The 18,710-nt window shown below is 42.8% G+C and overlaps 2 protein-coding genes across 4 annotated transcripts; both read right to left on the bottom strand.

The window, feature by feature from the left end:
- Window positions 1-3,813: 3,813 nt before the first annotated feature.
- ssr4 (signal sequence receptor, delta) lies at window positions 3,814-7,740 on the bottom strand. The gene is made up of 6 exons (XM_053424499.1): window positions 7,559-7,740; window positions 7,218-7,336; window positions 7,034-7,108; window positions 5,104-5,193; window positions 4,925-4,990; window positions 3,814-4,207 (listed from the first exon to the last, which is right to left on the bottom strand). Exons 1-6 carry the CDS (start codon window positions 7,605-7,607, stop codon window positions 4,103-4,105), a joined length of 504 nt encoding a protein of 167 aa, XP_053280474.1. The 5' UTR covers window positions 7,608-7,740; the 3' UTR covers window positions 3,814-4,102.
- Window positions 7,741-8,814: 1,074 nt separating this feature from the next.
- LOC128442185 (SLIT-ROBO Rho GTPase-activating protein 3) lies at window positions 8,815-18,710 on the bottom strand. 3 transcript variants are annotated; one of them, XM_053424498.1, is made up of 23 exons: window positions 18,462-18,710; window positions 17,483-17,541; window positions 16,856-16,945; window positions 16,483-16,654; window positions 16,213-16,375; window positions 15,967-16,029; window positions 15,721-15,849; window positions 15,507-15,635; window positions 15,111-15,332; window positions 14,665-14,766; window positions 13,657-13,833; window positions 13,411-13,495; window positions 13,197-13,224; window positions 12,787-12,886; window positions 12,610-12,670; window positions 12,430-12,507; window positions 12,167-12,295; window positions 11,850-11,955; window positions 10,673-10,903; window positions 10,507-10,562; window positions 10,199-10,427; window positions 10,072-10,120; window positions 8,815-9,561 (listed from the first exon to the last, which is right to left on the bottom strand). In XM_053424498.1, the coding sequence occupies exons 3-23, from the start codon at window positions 16,920-16,922 to the stop codon at window positions 9,388-9,390; spliced, it is 2,550 nt and encodes an 849-aa protein (XP_053280473.1). In that variant the 5' UTR covers window positions 16,923-16,945; window positions 17,483-17,541; window positions 18,462-18,710; the 3' UTR covers window positions 8,815-9,387. The 3 variants fall into 3 exon arrangements, with proteins under 3 accessions (XP_053280473.1, XP_053280471.1, XP_053280472.1); XM_053424496.1 differs by lacking the exon at window positions 17,483-17,541 and having other exon boundaries at window positions 18,462-18,709; XM_053424497.1 differs by lacking the exon at window positions 18,462-18,710 and having other exon boundaries at window positions 17,483-18,388.

Raw genomic sequence — 18,710 nt, forward strand, 5'->3', positions numbered from 1 at the left:
GCCCTCCCTACCTGTCAGAGCTTGTGATGTACAGTCTGTAGGGTAGGTCGTTTTTGACATCCTGTAGTGTGTGTCGGTCAGTGTGTGTGTGTGTGTGTTTATGTTGAATGTCCTCCTGGTCTCCATACTGGTTTCCATACTGTAACGTGGTTGATGTCGAAGCTCAAGGTCAGGTCTTCATTACTGTGGAGCAGTGCTTCCAGCCAGTGGCCCGCAAATGGGGTATGTGAGAAACAAATGACCCAGCTGCGTGACTGTCGTACAAGGTCAGCGGAATAGGTGAACTTCCCTCTCGAAATCAAATTGAGGGTCGGCCAAGGAGAACATCTAACGGCTCTGAAGAATGACACAGCCCCCCAAGCCTTGACAAAAGTCGGTATAAATCAGACCTGGAGCCTGGAGCTTTACTGCACTAAGCAATGTGTCTGCATTGCTTAACTCAAGACCCCTCCACAGATCTGAGGAGTGCCGGGGCCGCTGCTAAGCTCATTCCAAGACACCGGGAGGCGTTTCTGGCCCTCGCCGACTTACACAAGCCAGTCCAGCGTCTGTGTTTGCAGAGCGCGTTGGAGCATCGTGGTTTGTAATCACCTGAAGCAAAAAAGAAAATGAGCCTTATCGTGCTTATTATTTTCTTTGTGTCACGTTTGTTTATCTTTCTCTGTTTGTGGTTGCTCCCCCCGAAATGCATATGCCTCATCTGCCTCTATTTCCAACCCACCCTATGACTGCAGCTGTTTTCAGGGCGATTTATGCCAAATATAGTTACGCTTCCATTTTTATTGGCTGCATTTATGATCCGAGACAAAATCTTACCTCAGCTTTGACTGTTTTAAAGGGTTTATTTCTCTGAGAGCCACAGGATCAAGGCTTTGCTTTTTTTATCACTCTCATCATCCTTGTTTTCATTACTTAAAGCCTAGCTGTATTTACACCTCGACGAGAGCCCGCAATTTCATTTCCCCCGTAGTAAAAACAGGCATGTGGATGAGCGTCTGATGAAACCCATTTTATGGGAGCTCATTCCACATGCTTTCACGGGATTTAGGTACAAAGACACAGTTGGTGGTGATGTGTCTGCTCCTGTTTAACCTTTAGTGTTTCATGGGTCATGGCCGGGCATGAGACGAAGCACAAAAATGAAAAATAAATCTCTGTTGGAATGGTTGACATTTTAGTGTGAAATATGGAGAGGGTGGCTTATACGATGGAGGGCGAGCCTTTTACAAAATAAAAGAGGAAAGAGGAAAAAAAACAATTTCCTCTTAAACGGTGAAAGACTGGTACTTGACTGGAACTGCGTTGATGGGTAGGGCGTAGTGGGTGAGAGGATGCACATAGAGGCCAGGAGGAGGGAGATAAGAGAAAGAAAGGTTTATTCACTCCAAACACAGTCAGTCTATCGTGGTCGAAGCAGCTAAACATGCCCCACTGTACATACACATCCATGTAATAACTGGAACAATAGCTGTTATTATAGTGTAAGGCAGGAGGAAGCCAGCGTCTGTGTTCTGATTACTCAGTCAGCTCGCAGTTTGTTGACCTTGTTTCTGTTATGCAAAAAGTTTTAAAGAACAAGCGGCGGACACAAAGTTTATGGCAGAGACAGAGTGTGACTTCATGTGAGAATCATTTGTGCGACGCCAGTTTCCACATTGCTGCATCTCACTAAGCCCATCCGAGTCTGCCGCCGGAGCTGGTGTGTTACACACCTCTGTCAAGGCTACTTTTCTCTGCCTCACAGCACGCTCACACAAATACACACACACACACACACGCGCACACACACACACACACACACACACACACACACAAACGAACACACACACACACACACACACACACACACACACACACACACACAAGGGAGAGAGATTATGTTACAGTAACTCCTATTTCTCTGTAAAATACTATAATCATAAAATTAAGCACATGTATATATGCAGCACCATCTAAAACAAAGTTACAAAGTACTTTGCTTTGGTCAATTACGATTAAATTTACTGTTGTTGTATGAACACAAAAAAATAAATGTGATTCAGATTTGTTTGCTTGCATGACCCTGTAGCTCATTGTCAGAATCCAAACATAAATAATTCACCGCTGTAAGAATAAATTGTGACTTCCTGTGAGTGCATTCATTCTGCAACAATAACAATCTCAGACTAATTCACTTCTACATCCGCAGTCATCTGCATCGATGTGCGGGTCGGAGTTAACACACTCTGAACTCTCTCACAAAGAGTGTGTGAGCATTGACGCAGTGGCTCTCTTTCAAAGTTTGTTTGTTCATTCCTCCTAAATCCCATCATCCAGCCCGTCCCCCACTTGCCACAGTCTTAATACCCCAGCAGGGAGTGTCTGCGTTTACTGCAGATAATGTCTTTCTCTGAATTATCAACATTGGGATGTGTCTATTTTCTCCGTGACAAATGGTGACAGGGGACAAAAGTGTGTGTTTGTGCCGACAAAGCCACAGGAAAAGCAGACATAAAAGATATGTCTTGTGTACTCTGTACACCGACAAGTGTTTACGTGAGTGGATCCAGTTACTCATATACAGAGTTTACATTAGTCTCCTGGGAGTCGCTGAGAAGTTGCAGTCGTGCTGTGGATAAAAAAGCAGCACTCTGTGTTCTCTGCACTGTGTGTGAACACTGTTTTGATTTGGTCCAGATACAGAAATAGACATGCTAAGTTTACATCCCCCAAATAAACTAGATTATATAAGCATGCGATTGCTCTAAGTAGCACACAAATATATATGTGACAACTTGAATTAAGAGAACGTAAAAGACAACGATGGCCCGATTTGCATTATGTGCATGAGATACATTAGGAAGAGCTGATACTAAACCAATAAAAATCATATGCAGTCTGTCTATGGGGCAATAGCTGGCGTCTCTCTCCAATGTAACAGAGAGCTGCCACTGTGTGTTCAGCTAGTGGTACTGCAGCACTGACAGGTCATGAATTAACACCTGTATCATGTTTACTCTCTGTCTCTGTGAGTAAGTGTGAGTGTGTGTGTGAAGAAAACAGGAAGTTGTGATCAGCTGCTGTGTTGAAGCACTAACTTCTCCCTGACTATCTAGGAATGCCAATAGGACATTCGCACAATGAACATGTGCACAACACCAAGTTTTTCTCTGTTGGTTCGACAACTACCATAAATCTTATAAAATTTTTGTAGATTAAGACTTTAAAGGCAACACAAGTAATTATCATATTAATCAAAGGCAGCAAAGCAGTATATTTTTCCTTCAGTACTGTAGGTGTAAATCTTTCTTAATTTTCTGAAAAAATACATAAAATTCCTAATTCTCAAACACTGCAAAAAATACTATTGGATACAGGACAGATGCTGCAACTCTTATAAATATCAGACCATCCATCTTTCTACCCTCCAGCAATTAAATCTGTGAAAGCTAAATCTTGTTTGATCTGGTTATTGTTTGATCTATGAGGTCAAGGGACTGTTCATTCATTAATGCTTTGCCAATTTAGCTCTGGCAACTAAAAATAAAGAAAAAAAACTCTGTACAGCTGCGTTTCTACAAAATAAGAGATCACGACTCTTCTCGCCTGTACAGGAGAAAAAGGAATTTATAGAAGACTAGGCTCTCACACGAACCACCACATAACACAGGAAGAAAAACAAGGCTTTTATTCACTTTACTGGAAGAGACGTAGCCACCGGGCCTGCTGCAGTCACACTATTGATGTTCCCCACATCTGTGTCCCACTCTGGCCACGTGTATCCAGGCACAAGGACAGAGGATGATTTCACACCAGAACGAACACAGTACACAATTTGTTGTATTTGTTCACATGGTCCAAGTTTATTAGTTTGAATTTAAGCCCCAAAAAATTACAAAATTTCATCCATACTGACAGGACAAACTCCTGCAAAAACTGTTAAGTCACAAGCAGATGGCATACAGACACAGTCTGAATAAAACAACACAAAGACCGCTCCTCTTATTCCTCATCCCAACGCAAAATCAAGTGGCAAACTCCTTCCGGCTCGCCACAACACTGGATGATGAATCATTGATCCTCCACAATTCAGTCTTTAAACACCCAGTGACTGCGGGTCCCGTTATGCTTGGATGGTGTTCTTGGCACTGAAGGCCATGTAGTAAAACAAGATACCGATGAGGCCAGCCACCACCTCAGTGGCCACCCATGGGCCATTCCACACACCCTGTGGGGGCACGAAAGAAAAAGGAAGATCAGTACAGGTTTAGCAAGAAAGCTAACCAACCCTATGTTAGAGCCTGATGCATTTATCTGTTGACCTATTTACAGATAGATTGGCATCACAGTTTGCCAATATGCAACGACATAAACACTTACTTCAAAGAATAAACAATCCAGAAAAAATGTCCATTCAATTAATTAATCATTGTTAGTTTATGGTTGAGCTTTAAAAAATTACAAGGGATTGATATAGATACTCATTAAGCGATATATCGGTAATAGATTTTTCTCTCTCTCCCTAATATTGGCATCATCTGTACGTCTCTGTCATATATTAGTTTGTCCTGAGGCAAATTACAATCAACAGTGACTTTTTTGGCTCCATGAAAATGTGTTGGAAGCGATTTACACGTCCAGCAGATAAAGAGCTGGACATTAGTAATGACTTGGGGTCAAGTTCTTGACTCAAAGTGATGAGAGCCATTGGATGAGCGCCATTGAACTGAAGAAGTCAAGATAAAAAAGTTGAAGGTAGGAAAACAGCAGAACAAATGAGCAAAAAGAAAAAAGCCCTGGTGCATTTCAATGTTTATATAAAAATACTGATTACAGACGCTTTCATTCTAGAGTGTTTGGTCAGGTTTCTTTTTTTTACACGCTAATGGCACCATTATTGTGAACTCATACACATGTTCAACCTGAGGATCTATTAGAGACTCACCCTGTGGTCAATGTTGATGGAGAACAGAGGCTGAATGGCATTTACGTCTTCGTCGTTTCTCTGGGCCTGGAACACAAGAAACGCAGCAGCATGTGGTTCAAATTAAACAGCCTTTGCAAAACAAGTGGAGCTCACCGGCAGGAAACTATGAGCTTATCGACAATACATGTAACACGAACCTTGCGCAGGGCACTGTAGGACTCCTCGTCAAAGAATTTGACCGGATAAGTTCCAGAGCTGGCCTGTTTGTGAGGCATGCTCCAGGACACCTGAGGGGGAAACAGTCACATGTTGAAGAAGGGCAGATTTTTTTGTTTTTTGTGACAACATTTTAAAGTTGAATTCTGATAGGCTTTGCTGCCGAGGAGTGGATTCAAACCAGGGTCGAGGAAGACGAGGACAAAACAGCCTGCCGAGATTGTGCTATGTGGTGAATTGTACAAATAAGGCAGTGCACACAGTTTGCTCCTCAAATGAAGTCACAGTTACAAAATGTGACGGAAGTAGCTGTGTTGAGAAGGACGAGGGCTTGAGAGACGAGTTCAGATCCTGCACACTCTCACACACCTAGCCACTCTGTGAAGTGGTAAGATTGGCAGAAAGTCCATTCTGAACACCATCAGTCATTAATTGAAAATAAGAGTTAAAATATTAGTACTCTTTGATAACTGCTGGCTTTTAAGAGATTGTTGACTTGTGGAGGGACTTTTAATTGACACAATATAAACCATCCAACTGGTCAAAGATGTTCTCTATATTTTAACTTTATTAGGAAAGCCCTTTCCATAGAAGTACTTGGAAAGAGCCTCACATAGCAATGCAACACTGGAAAAAATTATAAAACATAAATAAAAATAAAGAAAGCAGGCTGAAGACAGTAGAAATAAAAATTTACTGTAACTTTAACCTAGAGCCCAAGAGACCCAGACGCCAGAAGTCCTCAGGCTGTGACCTGGCTCTTTAGGGGTAAGGCTTTCATTAATTCAATTTGAAGCAAGACCCTGTTTGTGTGATTAATACTTTAAAAACAACATGAAGCCAGTGAGGAGCGGCTAAAACCGGGGGGATGCATGTCCTGAATTGCTTTAAATCTTTGTTTTTGAACATGTAGTCTACATACAGGAAAGAGCACTTTGGCTCAACCGAGAGTAAATTTAATTACAACAGTCAAAACACTCTGAGACAGAGTGGGTGACTTTCATCAGGTCAGCAGAGGAAAAAAATGACCTCAAACCATGGTTCATGTCATTTTTATAGTGTTTACATTTGATCGGATTAGTTCTGGTTTACTCTGCAATTAAGAAAAAATTATATTTTGTATTTCATCAACTATATGGGCTGTCTTTATTCCTGACATTGATTGGTTTCTAGATGGGTGTGTTTGAAGTGGGGGTGTTGTCAGTCTCGTAGGTAATGGTCTTAACATTTGAATGGCGAAAATTATTGAAGGGATTTATTGGGATAATTTAGCATCAGTGCTAATGTAATATCACCGTACTAATACTTCCAGCATCACCAGCTTCAGGTAAAGTACCTGACATGAGTTTGAATGCCCCCAATGAAAAACCGTAGTGTTCAAACTTTTACATCTTCGGAGGCGGAGACTATTAGTAATCCCAAGAGCAACTTCTACTTTTTCTTCTTCTAGTGTTTAATGTTATCTCCACTTCCTGCCATTGAAGTGATTTTGCACTTCAAACAAACTGAAGCATGGGCCAGTCTGATCAATACTGAGCACAACTCTTTTGGTTGAACTAAATTTTTGTCTGTTGGTCTGGCCCATGGTCCGAGGGGCCTTTCAATAGATAGAGAATGTCAATCTGATAATCTGCAATCTCAGTGTTGCTCCTCATTCAACTCTGGGAACTTGCTGAACACAACACATAACTTGAAACAGTATATGTACCCATCCTATTACTACATATTTTGGATTCAATACTTATATGCATGTGAGGGGAAGTTCTTTGTTTGTGTTTCATCTTCCTATCACTCGAGTACTGAATGTGACTGAGGCAGTTTGAGACTTTGACCGCTGGTGTCTGCAGATGTTCTCTGCTCATGCAGCTGGATGTCATGTCTGTACATGTGAACATGAGGACAGGGCCATACCTGGTACTTTCCAACATCCTGGCCTCTGGTCACAGGGAACTGTCTTCCATTGACATCAGCATACAGAGTCACACTCTGGACAGGACAGACACGATCACCAGTAAGTCACACAATCGATAACGCTCATACATCATCATCATCATCATCTTGTCTGTGTTGGACGTGCTGGAGGTTTGACTGGTACCTGAGCTCCGTTGCCACAAGTCAGGCTGAGTTCAACGATGAACACAGACTCTGAGGAGATGACGGCGTCAGAGGTGGTGTAGGCCGAGGGGAAGATCACTGGGTCGGTGCAGCTCTCTCCTGTCAGCGCACAGAGCACAGATAAGGTTAGCTTAGGGTTAGCTTAAGGTTAGCATAGACACCAGTACAACACACGTTTCACCAACTCTTAACACCACAAACAGGAGACTAGCAGAAGTGACTTGAAGAACTAGCCACTTGCTAACGCTGGTTAGCATTACAAGCTTCATTCGGGTCTTTCATTCGGGTCTCTCCTCTCCTTCCGGTTCAACGATGACATACCCGAGCAGGCGACCACCAGCAGGGCCAGGAAGGCAGTTATCCGGATCATCGTGGCTTCTGAGCGGCTGTCTGACACGTTTCTTTATCGCTGAGCTCCGGCTCCTGAACCGCTTCTTCCAAACAGACAGAGGAAAAGAAGTACACCTCAGCTCACCGCCGCGTTCCACTGCGCCTGCGCAGGACTGACGTGGACCGTAGTACCGCGGAGCATCCTGGGAAAGTTAGTCAATCGACACGTCATCAGTCCTGCAATGAATCCTCTTTTTAATAAATACATAAACATTCCTCATTAATCTTAAAAATAAATACTTACAAATGCTTGTAAATAGTTAAATTAACAAACAAATGAAGCCCCCTTTGAATTAATAAATAAATAAAAGAATAAACCTTCCTTCCAATAAGAAATGATATTCCCCTCCTTTTACCCCAGGTATAAAGATTCAAGATTCAAGACTTTATTGTCATGTGCTCAAACATTACATTTAACAGTCTCTTAAATTAAATGTTTGTCACATGTTCTCTTTTAGCAATCCTCAAAATATGACACAAGCAAAAAAATATTTATATATATATATATATATATATATAGTGGGGAAAAAATCAAGTATTAAAATATAATACAATAAACAACAAAACAATTTTTTTAAATAGTGCAAAGTTTAGAGGAATTATGGCAGATTGGAGGAGTTTAAAAGTCTTAAGGCCTGGGGGATGAAACTGCCTCTGAGCCTGGTGGTGCGGGCCCGGATGCTGCTGTACCGTCGGCCAGATGGCAGCCGGCAGAACAGTTCATGGCGTCCTGGGGTGATCGGGGTCTTCAATGATCCAAAACAATATTTGAGTGCATATTCATTGTAGTCATTGCACGAACACTTCTAAGTGTTCAGCAACCACAAACTACTTCCTCCAATATGAATTAACACCTCTGATTTATTGCAGAACTGTATTAACTGTGTACCAAATAAACTGTAAAGTGAAAATCCAAGCAAATCTTCTATTCTAGAATAATGCATCAAATGAGCTAGAGCAATAAGGTGATGGACTATTAACTGGCATCAGTTTTCTTTTGTGGTTTGACTTTCTTTTTAAAGAAAAATAAGATCAACATTCACTGTTTTTAGTTTCTCAAATGTGAGGATTTGCTGCTTCTCTGTGTAATGAGTGACCTGAATGTCTTATTAAACTCTTCATAATAACCAGGTCTTAGAGTAAAATTATGTATACACCATATCAAGAAAAGAGAAAATATTTGCAAATAGAATGGACAAAATATTTATTTGGCTTGAATCCCATATCCAGACAGGTCAACATGTTAATAATAAAATCCTTACAAATAATCAATATATACACATTCCTTTTAGTTAGCTTTCACAGTTTTCAACTTTGTTTAATAAATGGACATTTGATGAAGAATGTATGGTTGTTTGTTTATTTATTGACTTGGAAAGAAGAAGAAAAAAAATTCTTTGAAAAAGTATTAATTGGAAATAGTTGAATACTAACACCCACACAGATATAACCGCATAAATTACTTTATAATCAACTTTACACAAACGGATCTTTGCACTTAAAGTAATCCACAGTTCCAACATCGGGCTGCAGATCTGCAGTCATGACTCAGATCTGCTGAGCAAAACATGAATGAAATGGCTGCTGAGTCGGGAGCCGCGGCCAATCACAGGGACCTCAGAAGTGACTGCGGGTCAGTGATGTCAGTTCTCTCGAAATAGATGTGCCGAAAGCTACTGTCAGTGCACATCACCCTTCACTTCAGATCGTGTGTATCATCTCTCTCTGTGTCTCCTCTCATGATGCCAGTCCTCTCAGGCCTATGGATCGGCTGCTTTGAAGAGGCCCACTCCTCTCCCCCTGCGTCCGTCCCGTTTCCCTTTCCTCTGGGGGGCTTGGACAGAGGGAGAGGAGGCGGCGGAGGTGGAGGGATCCTGCAGAGCTTGATGCCGGAGGAGCTCCTTGAAGACCGTTTCCATCTGGCGACAGACCTCCTGTGAGATGAAATAAACATTGGTGATGATGAGTGAGAGGGAAAAAGGACAAAAAGTGTCTTTGTCCATCTCCCCTCTGTTCATGAGTTTGTAGCTATGTTTGTAATAAAGCCACAATGTATAATTGCTGTTCATTATTTATGCCATTAGTTATTTGGTTTAGCTTGAAAAATGACACAGAAGGATTTGTAAGTTATTGTTATCATTATTATCTCCAAAGGAGGGTTCAACCACCTAACATCTGGAAAAGTGCTGCAGATCATCTGGACCAAAATCTCTTAGCAACTTGTTAGATGACATCAACAGGGTTGTATAACCCCTTAACATATATAGCTGCAAACAAATTGGTAGAAAACGATCCATTATCTTTAATTCACACAAAGAAATGGGCAATTATTTATTAACCTTAATTATCAAAGCTATTTATTAGGGCCTATAAATCCTAGAGTAAAATTGTCTTTATACACGATGGAAGAAGTAATTAGAAACCAAAAGAGAAACAAATCAGACCTTGTCTACTTTAACGCCGATATCCTCAGCAGACGAGTGTTCCTGGAGACTGAATGTACAGAAAGACAGATTATTAATTTCTTATATTAATATTAACATATCATCTTCGACATTTAGTGGAACTTACTCTCTGCGCACCAGGCCAGGAGAGGGGGCCATCTTGGGTTTGCATTGGGGCCCAACAGGAATCTGTAACATTAACTTTGCAGCTGGAGTGATGCTGCCCCCTGCTGGTCTACTTTGTCTCTTGTTGTCGATGGAGCCACTACTGTTAGCTCTGGGTCGTTCTGCCCTCGTCTGCAATGGGGCTGCAGGCAAGTTGGTGCTGCTGTCAGCTGACGACACTGTTTCCGACTCTGTCACACATGGCATTTATTCAATGACACCATGACAGCCTCAGAGGAATGACAACACAGAAGGAGCATGTAAACTTACCGGCTTTGCCATGAGTGCACTCTGCTTCCGCATCTACTTCTTCAAGAAGAGGTTCGCTGTGAAGAAATAACGCCCTCAGATAATCACCCTACCGCACAGGTTATCAGTGTTATGTGTGTGTTTGGTATGAACAACTTTTTTTAAAATTTATATAATTTTTTCTTACCATTCCTCGTGTTCTAGTGTCATGCATTTCTCATACACCGGCCCCTGTACCTCACTCTGGCTGGGGAAGATGCTTTCATGCTGGAGGATGATGCTCTTCACCAGGTCGTTGATCAGAGGCAGCAGGGTGACGGCATCATCATCATCTTGAGCCCCTCTGAAGACGCTGGGCCCAAAACACACGGCCAGGTTGTAAGGCTGCATCATGTTCTCGTCACTGTACTGCGACACGCTGCAGGAGCAGAGCAGAGAAACGTAATATTACAGAGGGAAGGAGCAAGAAATCAAACGTTGAGATACACAGATTGGAATTAAACTAAACTGCTTTATGCTATTTTTGCATTACAGACACAAACTGCTGTTCACAAAATGAAAGACAAAACTTTATCCCAACCCATGTTCCTACATCAGTGGCTCTCAAACAGCGGGATTGGTTCACCCTGGAGGGGCATAGAGGCAGTGCAGGGTGGGTGGAGGGAGGAGAGGGAGAAATGCAATGAAACCAAGTAGAACGGACATAATTGATGTCGAGATAATTAACAAACAAGACTTTACCGATTCATCATCATGACCTTTATTTCACTCTCATAAGGCTCGATGATAATATATGCATATTCAGCTACGGAAGGAAGAACCTCTTTTAACACTAACCACTTCCTTTACCATTTCCCATCATGGTATGGTTTTTAAATGATTTTCAGTTTCAGTCTTGTCCTTCTACTTTGTCTTGTTTCGTTTTTGTTTCCGTGGACTCATCATGTTATGCGCTTGAAACATATTCATTTTCTCCTTTTTGGGTTATTTAATCTCTATCTCCACCTATTATCTCTGACAGTTTCCCATTAAATGGGTTGTTACTGTGCACAAATACATGTTAACTCTCATGATTCAGTTGTTCATTGCAGTTTATATTTTGTTAACATTTAGCAGATCCACTTTTGATCAATTGTTTGTGTAAAGTATCAACTTCAGCCACTATCCTGAGGCTGGCGTTGCACTATATAACATAATTCATATATAATGTCAAAAATAGTTCCATCACACTTCTTTCAAATCGGAGACATGAGCTAACTGGTTAAAAAAAAAAAAGGGTTCCTTAGTTTCCTCTGAATTACTGTTTGATGTAAATTTGTTTTTCTGATTCAAGTTTGAAAAGTACAAAGAGTAACAATACTCACTGATGAAGGAAAGCAAAGAGGTATCGCATGACAATGATGAGCGGCTCAGGATAGGAGGAGATGACCGATTTGAACTGAGCCAATCTCTCTGCGTCGTTCTTGATCTCTAAGAAAAGGTCATGAAAAAATAAGCTTGTGTGCCCTTTACACTTTACACACACACGCACGCACGCACACACGCACGACTTGCTTACCCCAACTATAACTAATTCTCTTCTTGCCAAACCCGAACCATTAAATACAAATGTAACCATAAAATACTAAATGATCACATTAAATTGTTAAGGCTACTGGGCAGACAGTACACACACACTCACGAGCATGTTCCAGGAGGAGGTTGGTGCTGTCCATGGGGAAGAGTGGGTTCTCCAGACCTCGGAAGTAGAGCTTCAGTACTCCAGCTACAGAGTCCATGTCAAACTTCTGCTCAGCGAGGGGGTCCTCTCCTGCAGGCAAGCGACATAGTGCCCCACATTATTAACGCTCCACAATGGAGGGGGGGGGGGGGGGGGGGGCGGGGGGGGGGGGGAATCTGCTCTTTGATGGCTCCACACAGAAAAAAAAAAACACACAGACCGACCTCGCTCAAAAGCATCCCTCAGGTTGTTGACTTCCATTTGAGACCCAGGAACCCGAAATATCCCTTCATGGTGGAGACCTGAGAGACAGATTTTTGATTTAAAACTATTAAATATTTTCTTGAATCAATCCACAAATGTCCACCTGCTGGTTCACACTTCTGTCCATCTTGAAGACTCACCATTGAGGTTGATGAAGCGAATGCAACTTTCCACCACACGTGGAATCTGTTGTCCCGATGCCTGAATGATACAAATTTAACGATGAATTTCACAAGCACCGTGTTTGGCACGTTAACGGCAACTTGAGGTGACAATCCCCAGAAGTCAGAAATGGGTGTAGAAATGATGGCAGCTACCTTTAGGAAGGACAGCATGTCTCCATTGAACAGTTTGTGGTTGTGCAGCAAACTGGAGCTTGAGTGATTCTTCCTGACGCGCAATAGCTTCCCATTGTGTCTGCAGAGCAATGATATACCATGACACAGCACATTTTGGCACAGCTATGCAATATCTGTACAATCATATTGCTTTCGCAAATTGACAAATTTAAAGGAGGTATATTATGCTCATATCCAGGTTCATTATTTTGATTTGGGTAGCTTCTTGAAAACTGTCCATTGCTGCAGCTCCTTTTTTCAGCCTCTGTCTGAAATGCTGGGTTTTAAACGTAACATACCTTTTACATACACAAAAACTAGAAAAACAACAAAAGCATAATACGTCTCCTTTAAGTCTATCTGAAGTATACAAATATTTATATTCCTACCTGGGTTGTAATTCGTTTGATTCTTCAGCTGGGAAGAATAAGAGATTAAAATTAGCTTAACCAGGCAATGAACCAAGAAATGTTCATTGGCTGCTTTCAAAAATAAAAAGGGGAAACAATTTACTGGACAATCCAGCCCCCCAGTGCACCAGATGTTCTCAAACGAGAAACTGGCTCAGCACTTTGACTCGTCTTAGAAATGCAGAAGTGACACCTTTTTCCACAGCCACTTTAAGCAGATCATGTTTGGCCTGCAGTTTAGACACCAGGGAGCTCCCGACGAGGTACTCCTTTACTCTCTGTGAAACAAAGCCGGTGTGAGTCAGTCTCATGTTGTTCTTATTTTCACTGTCTCTTTAGCAACACCAAAACCACATCGACGTAACCACCAACTACACATCAGCAAAACCCAAACTGTCACAATGTCGGTTGAGCATAAAAAAAGAGAAGACAGGCTCACGGTGAAGTAGAGGTTTTCCGTTTCCTGCAGGGTGGCCCTGCGCCGGGCCACACTGGGCTTGACGGTCAGGTTCTCAGTGTTGACGTCCTGAGACAAACCGCCGGCGTTGGGATCCAGATCATCATCACCAATACTCTCCAGCAGGGAACTCTGGGCTGTGGACATGTTCTTACTCGCCTGTGTATTAGTGGAACAGGTATTAACTTAATGTTGTGCTTTTTTGCAATTACTAATGGTCACTGGATGAGCACGGGGGGTGCAAAGTATCAGAAGCTGGGGTGAACTAACATGGGCAATTTATTGTAATTATTTTGCGTGTCCAAAATGACAGGATTACAAAGTTTTCCGCATGTCAATGACAGAAACCAGGGAGTGGTTAACCTCAACTTCAGGTTTAGGGACTTTAGGGTGTATTTTTTAAATAGGCACCTTCAAATGGGGATTTTTTTTTTTTTTAAATGAATGATTATGCTTTGACTGTTCTTGCTCAACTGGTTTCACCACTGCTTTGTCATCACTGCCTAAAGCACTATCTTTCTTTTTCTCTTTCCTTTCTGCATGTCGTTTCCCCTTTTCTGCTCCCTCAACCATTTACGATTTCTACGAAGGAAACACTCACATACACAGCTACAACAGTAAGGTCATCTAAGCCAAACATTATGCCCCCCCTTCTTTACATTTTTTGTTCAGCGTTTCATTTCGTTGTTGTTAATGATGAAGTGATTAAGTAAAAACACAGCAGCCAAATTCATACATTTTCATTCAAAATGTACACACAAAATGAGTTGGACACCTTTTTACAAGATTACCTTTTAATCTCTATTTGTTTTTAGGGCACTTTCCCATCTACCTGAATACATTTCTGGGGGGAGTTGGACACCTTTTTACAAGATTACCTTTTAATCTCTATTTGTTTTTAGGGCACTTTCCCATCTACCTGAATACATTTCTGGGGGGGGGGGGGGGGGTGAATTAGGTGTTAAGATTTGTCATGATGATGCACTCTACCTCTTCTGTCTCCTCGGTGACTGCTTTCAGTCTGGCCTGTAACTGTTTGAATCTGGTGTCCAGCTCGCATTTCATCTCACACTCTGCACTGACCTCAGAAACCTGCGAGGAACAACACAGACCAAGAGATTATGCAAAACTGCCGAGTGATCCACACAAAAAAAAGCATCATTATGGATTTTTAGGGGCATTTATGGATTTCCAGGTGCATACGCCAATAAAGATATTGTGCAGCAAAATCTTTTTAAAAAATTGGCAATAAATCCTGCGATTGTCAATATCAAACCCTCATGACAAAGAAATGTAATTAAGGATTAATATTTTACATAACAATGATGAATTCTTAAGTAAACACCAGCTAAACCTGATGTGTCCGTGCCAAGGCTCATATCGGCCAATTCCTTCAATCAGATCCCCTCGTCCATTATTTCACACAAAACCCACACCTGGTCCCCGTCGTGAGGCTGGTAGGTGAAGCGCAGGGGCATGGAGAAGCTGCTGGAATTTTCCTGCAGCTGAGTGTCTCTGTCGTGGACCTGGTTCAGTCCGGACACGGCCCCCTGAAGCTGCTGCAGGCCCGTGCTCAGGTTCTCCTGAGCCCGCCACCGCCTGGACTGGTAGGCCTGCATCACCCGGCTTAAAGAGTGGTGGTAGCCCACATCTGCACACTGACAATGACATAGGAGACAGTGTCACCCACTCAGATCATGACGCCTTCTTTAAACATGGTATTTTAGGTGATATCTCTGACACCGCCAATCTATGTTCTCAAAAGATGTGCCAGAAATTATGAAGGACTACGTCATAGGGAGAAGAGAGCTGAAACAAAAGTATAAACTCACATCGATGATAGTAGAGATGTCCTGGAGGTAGTACTTATTCATGGAGGCATTGGCGGCATCCAGGTTTATGAGGTAGTCATTTCGGGCCTTGATGCACTTCAGGTTTATCTCTTGAACCTTACCTTGTCTCTGCAGCACATACACATTCATCAGCAAAAGAAATTCAAGTGTCACATAATCGACAGGCGCGCATAGCATGGGGGGTGGTATTTACTTTTTCTATCAACCTCTCAAGTTTCTTTGCAGCACTCTGCTTCTGCTTTTCTTCCTGTTTCTCTGCCTCCTTCAGCTTCCCCTCTGCATACACATAGGCTGAGTGGTACTGGTGGTACGTCCGCCATGCCTGCGCACACACACACACCCACGCACAAACAGAAACGCACACACACACACAGACACAGGGCAATGCTTGGTTTGTTTCGAAAACTGAAAATGTTTTGGTGGTTGCTTTCACACTTACAGTCTGCAGCTCTGTTGTAACCTTGAGTAGACCATCTTGTAGCTGAGAACAGATGTCTTTACTCTGGAAATAAAGTGGGTGAGACAAAATACCACAAAGTCAGATTGCAGAGGTAACTTCCTGAGCCCCAACATATTTCCAATGGCCCCGAGTTCAAAAGGTGAATGTCAGAAAAGAAAATTGGTTGTATTTGTAGCAAAATATCCAGTGCATTGCACACAAACAGGTCAGTGTTTGTATCAGTACCTTCTTGGCGAGGCGTTGTGTGTACTCCAGACAGTGTGTGAGCGGCTGGATGAGAAGGTTGCTGCAGCTCTCGCTCAGCCCATTATGGTCCCTACTTTCCAGCCGGGTCTGGGACAGCAGAGCCAGCCAGACTTTAACCACTGAGTGACCACTGGGATCCTTCCTGAAGTCAAAGGGACAAATTGTTTGCGGGATGTAATGCAGAACTCAGCAAAACAGCGTCCTCAAAAGGATCACTTGTTTATGTTAATAAAGTTTCTTCACGGTTACCTCTTAATTCTGGACGTAAACCTTTCAGCAAGCTTTTCCAGGGAGCGTGCATACTCGCTTTCAATCTCACCCCGTCGCCGCAGGTAGTCCGTCAGGTCCTGCAGCTGCTGGCTCTTCTGCTCAAGTTGCAGGTCCAACACCTTCAGTTGGTCTGCAAGCTGGCAACGCACCTCTGAGAGGTGACGAATGAAGGGGAGAAAGAACAGCAGACGAGGGGAAGAGAAAGAATCAAGAAAATGTGACTCATTCTGAAGCCTGCATGCTGTGGGCGAGAAACAACTTTTACAAGGTTTTTCCTAAAAGGGGCCACATGTTGATCTCAGTGAACATGGGTAGTTGAGAAAGTAGCACACATTAGAAGCTATTTCATTACCTTTTATGTGTGTGTCGTAGTCCACCACTCCAGGCCTATCCTTACGGAGTCTCACATGGGAAGCCATTGTTGCACCAACTGGGTTGAACTCTGTATAAAAAAAAAAATCAAATATTTTATTATCACCATCCAGCATGAAATATCAGCATCTCCATTCGCTTGGCCTCTCTTGCAAAATCCGTGTTTTTAATGTGCATGCAAGCTATTCTGTTCTTTGCTGAACAATGTAATCAAGGCCTTTACATCCACTGTGTCACCGTTGCATCATGCCTCGCTTCAAGGTTTCACACTCTTGAGTGCCGAAACAACCCCCCTCACCCCCCCCCCACCCCACAAATGCCATGCTGACTTCCTCCTGCCACAGAAAGCGTGAAAAGAGCACGTTCATCTTACTGTAACACATCTCCTCAAACCCGGCCACCCTCTTGCTGTGCTCTAGTGAGCGGCACACAACGAGAGAACCAGCTGGCATGTGCTGCCTGCTTCACCGGACACGCTGCACAAATGCACGAGGTGCAAAAATAGCTCTAGCATCGCAGCTGCCCTGAAAATAGGATGAACCACAAGCCATACAACTCTGTGGGGATGTTTCTGCTGAAAACTACAAGCGTTTTTTATGATACTCACACGAGGCATGCAGAACAAATAACGTTGACCTTCACCCGCCCCGGCACTTGACTGTCAATCTGCAATAACAAGTGAACAAGTAAAGTAAATCCAATTTTAGGCTGAAACCCACTGTGGACCGGATGAACATGAGAGCTTCAGTTCCAGGTCCATTTTTATCCTGTTGTGTGCTCGTGTGACTGCAGCATGTCCCTGCATGTCGGTCATGATCACTTGATGGCCTCTGTCAAAGTCAGAATCAACAGCTAAGTCTCTGATTTCTGCCAGATCTTGTTTATCCGGACGACAGTCAGTGCACATCAGAAAGAGGAAGAGTTGGGTCTTTTCTTGCTGGATCATAAGCCTCTGTTGAGAACTTTCACACACAAACACTCCCTCCCCCTGACTTCCCTTTTTTTTTTTTTTAGGGCAAACGTCACTCATCAGCATTCTGGTCAGCTGAAGTGTGTCCCCTCCACTCTCTCCCAACTGAGACACAACTGACCTAAAGTGCCTCAGCAACATTACAGCAAACTCAAAACTCCCTGTAGAAAGGAGCGCGTGTCATTTTTCCAGCGTATGTCTCCGTTTTCCATTTAACCTCCTCATTCCTTCTCTGTGTGATCAGACATGAATCACAACCTCCCGGCGTCACAACCTGCTGCTGTACTGTAATAAACGCTGGAGTCAAACCTCTCTGCCACGGCTTTCTCACCCGCTGTTATAACAGCGCTGTGTTTTCCCCCACAAGTACCAACACATACAGGCTGCCTGAACTGTGAAGCATTAGAAAAAGGCCTCAGGGCCTTGTCTGCACCCAATAGTGACATAGTTAAAGTAATCAGGCGGATCAATGCTTCATGACAGCACGCACTGTGCACGACAAAAACATGTTCATTCCCAGCTGAATTGGTTAAATGTCCTGGCCTGGTTTTGTGGTGAAATCAAGATTAATGAAAAAGTTTTACATCCAGTCAAAAACCAAAAAAAGTAGTCCTACCTGATGAGGAGCAGTCCTGACAAGTCTCTTCTCCAGACTGAGGCAACTAAATGATGCCAGTTAATAGCACAATACGCTCTCAACTGTTTCACCTCCCCCTCACATTGGACACGGATGGCTGTGGGTGGAGTAGAACTCATCTCTCTGACTCTCTCTCTCCTTTTCTCACCCCTCATCTTGCTCACACATACACACACACAGTTTTTGTGGCTTTAGTGTGTGTGTGTGTGTGTGTGTGTGTGTGTGTTT

Source organism: Pleuronectes platessa, chromosome 6 (genome assembly GCF_947347685.1).
Source record: "Pleuronectes platessa chromosome 6, fPlePla1.1, whole genome shotgun sequence".
Taxonomy (NCBI): domain Eukaryota; kingdom Metazoa; phylum Chordata; class Actinopteri; order Pleuronectiformes; family Pleuronectidae; genus Pleuronectes; species Pleuronectes platessa.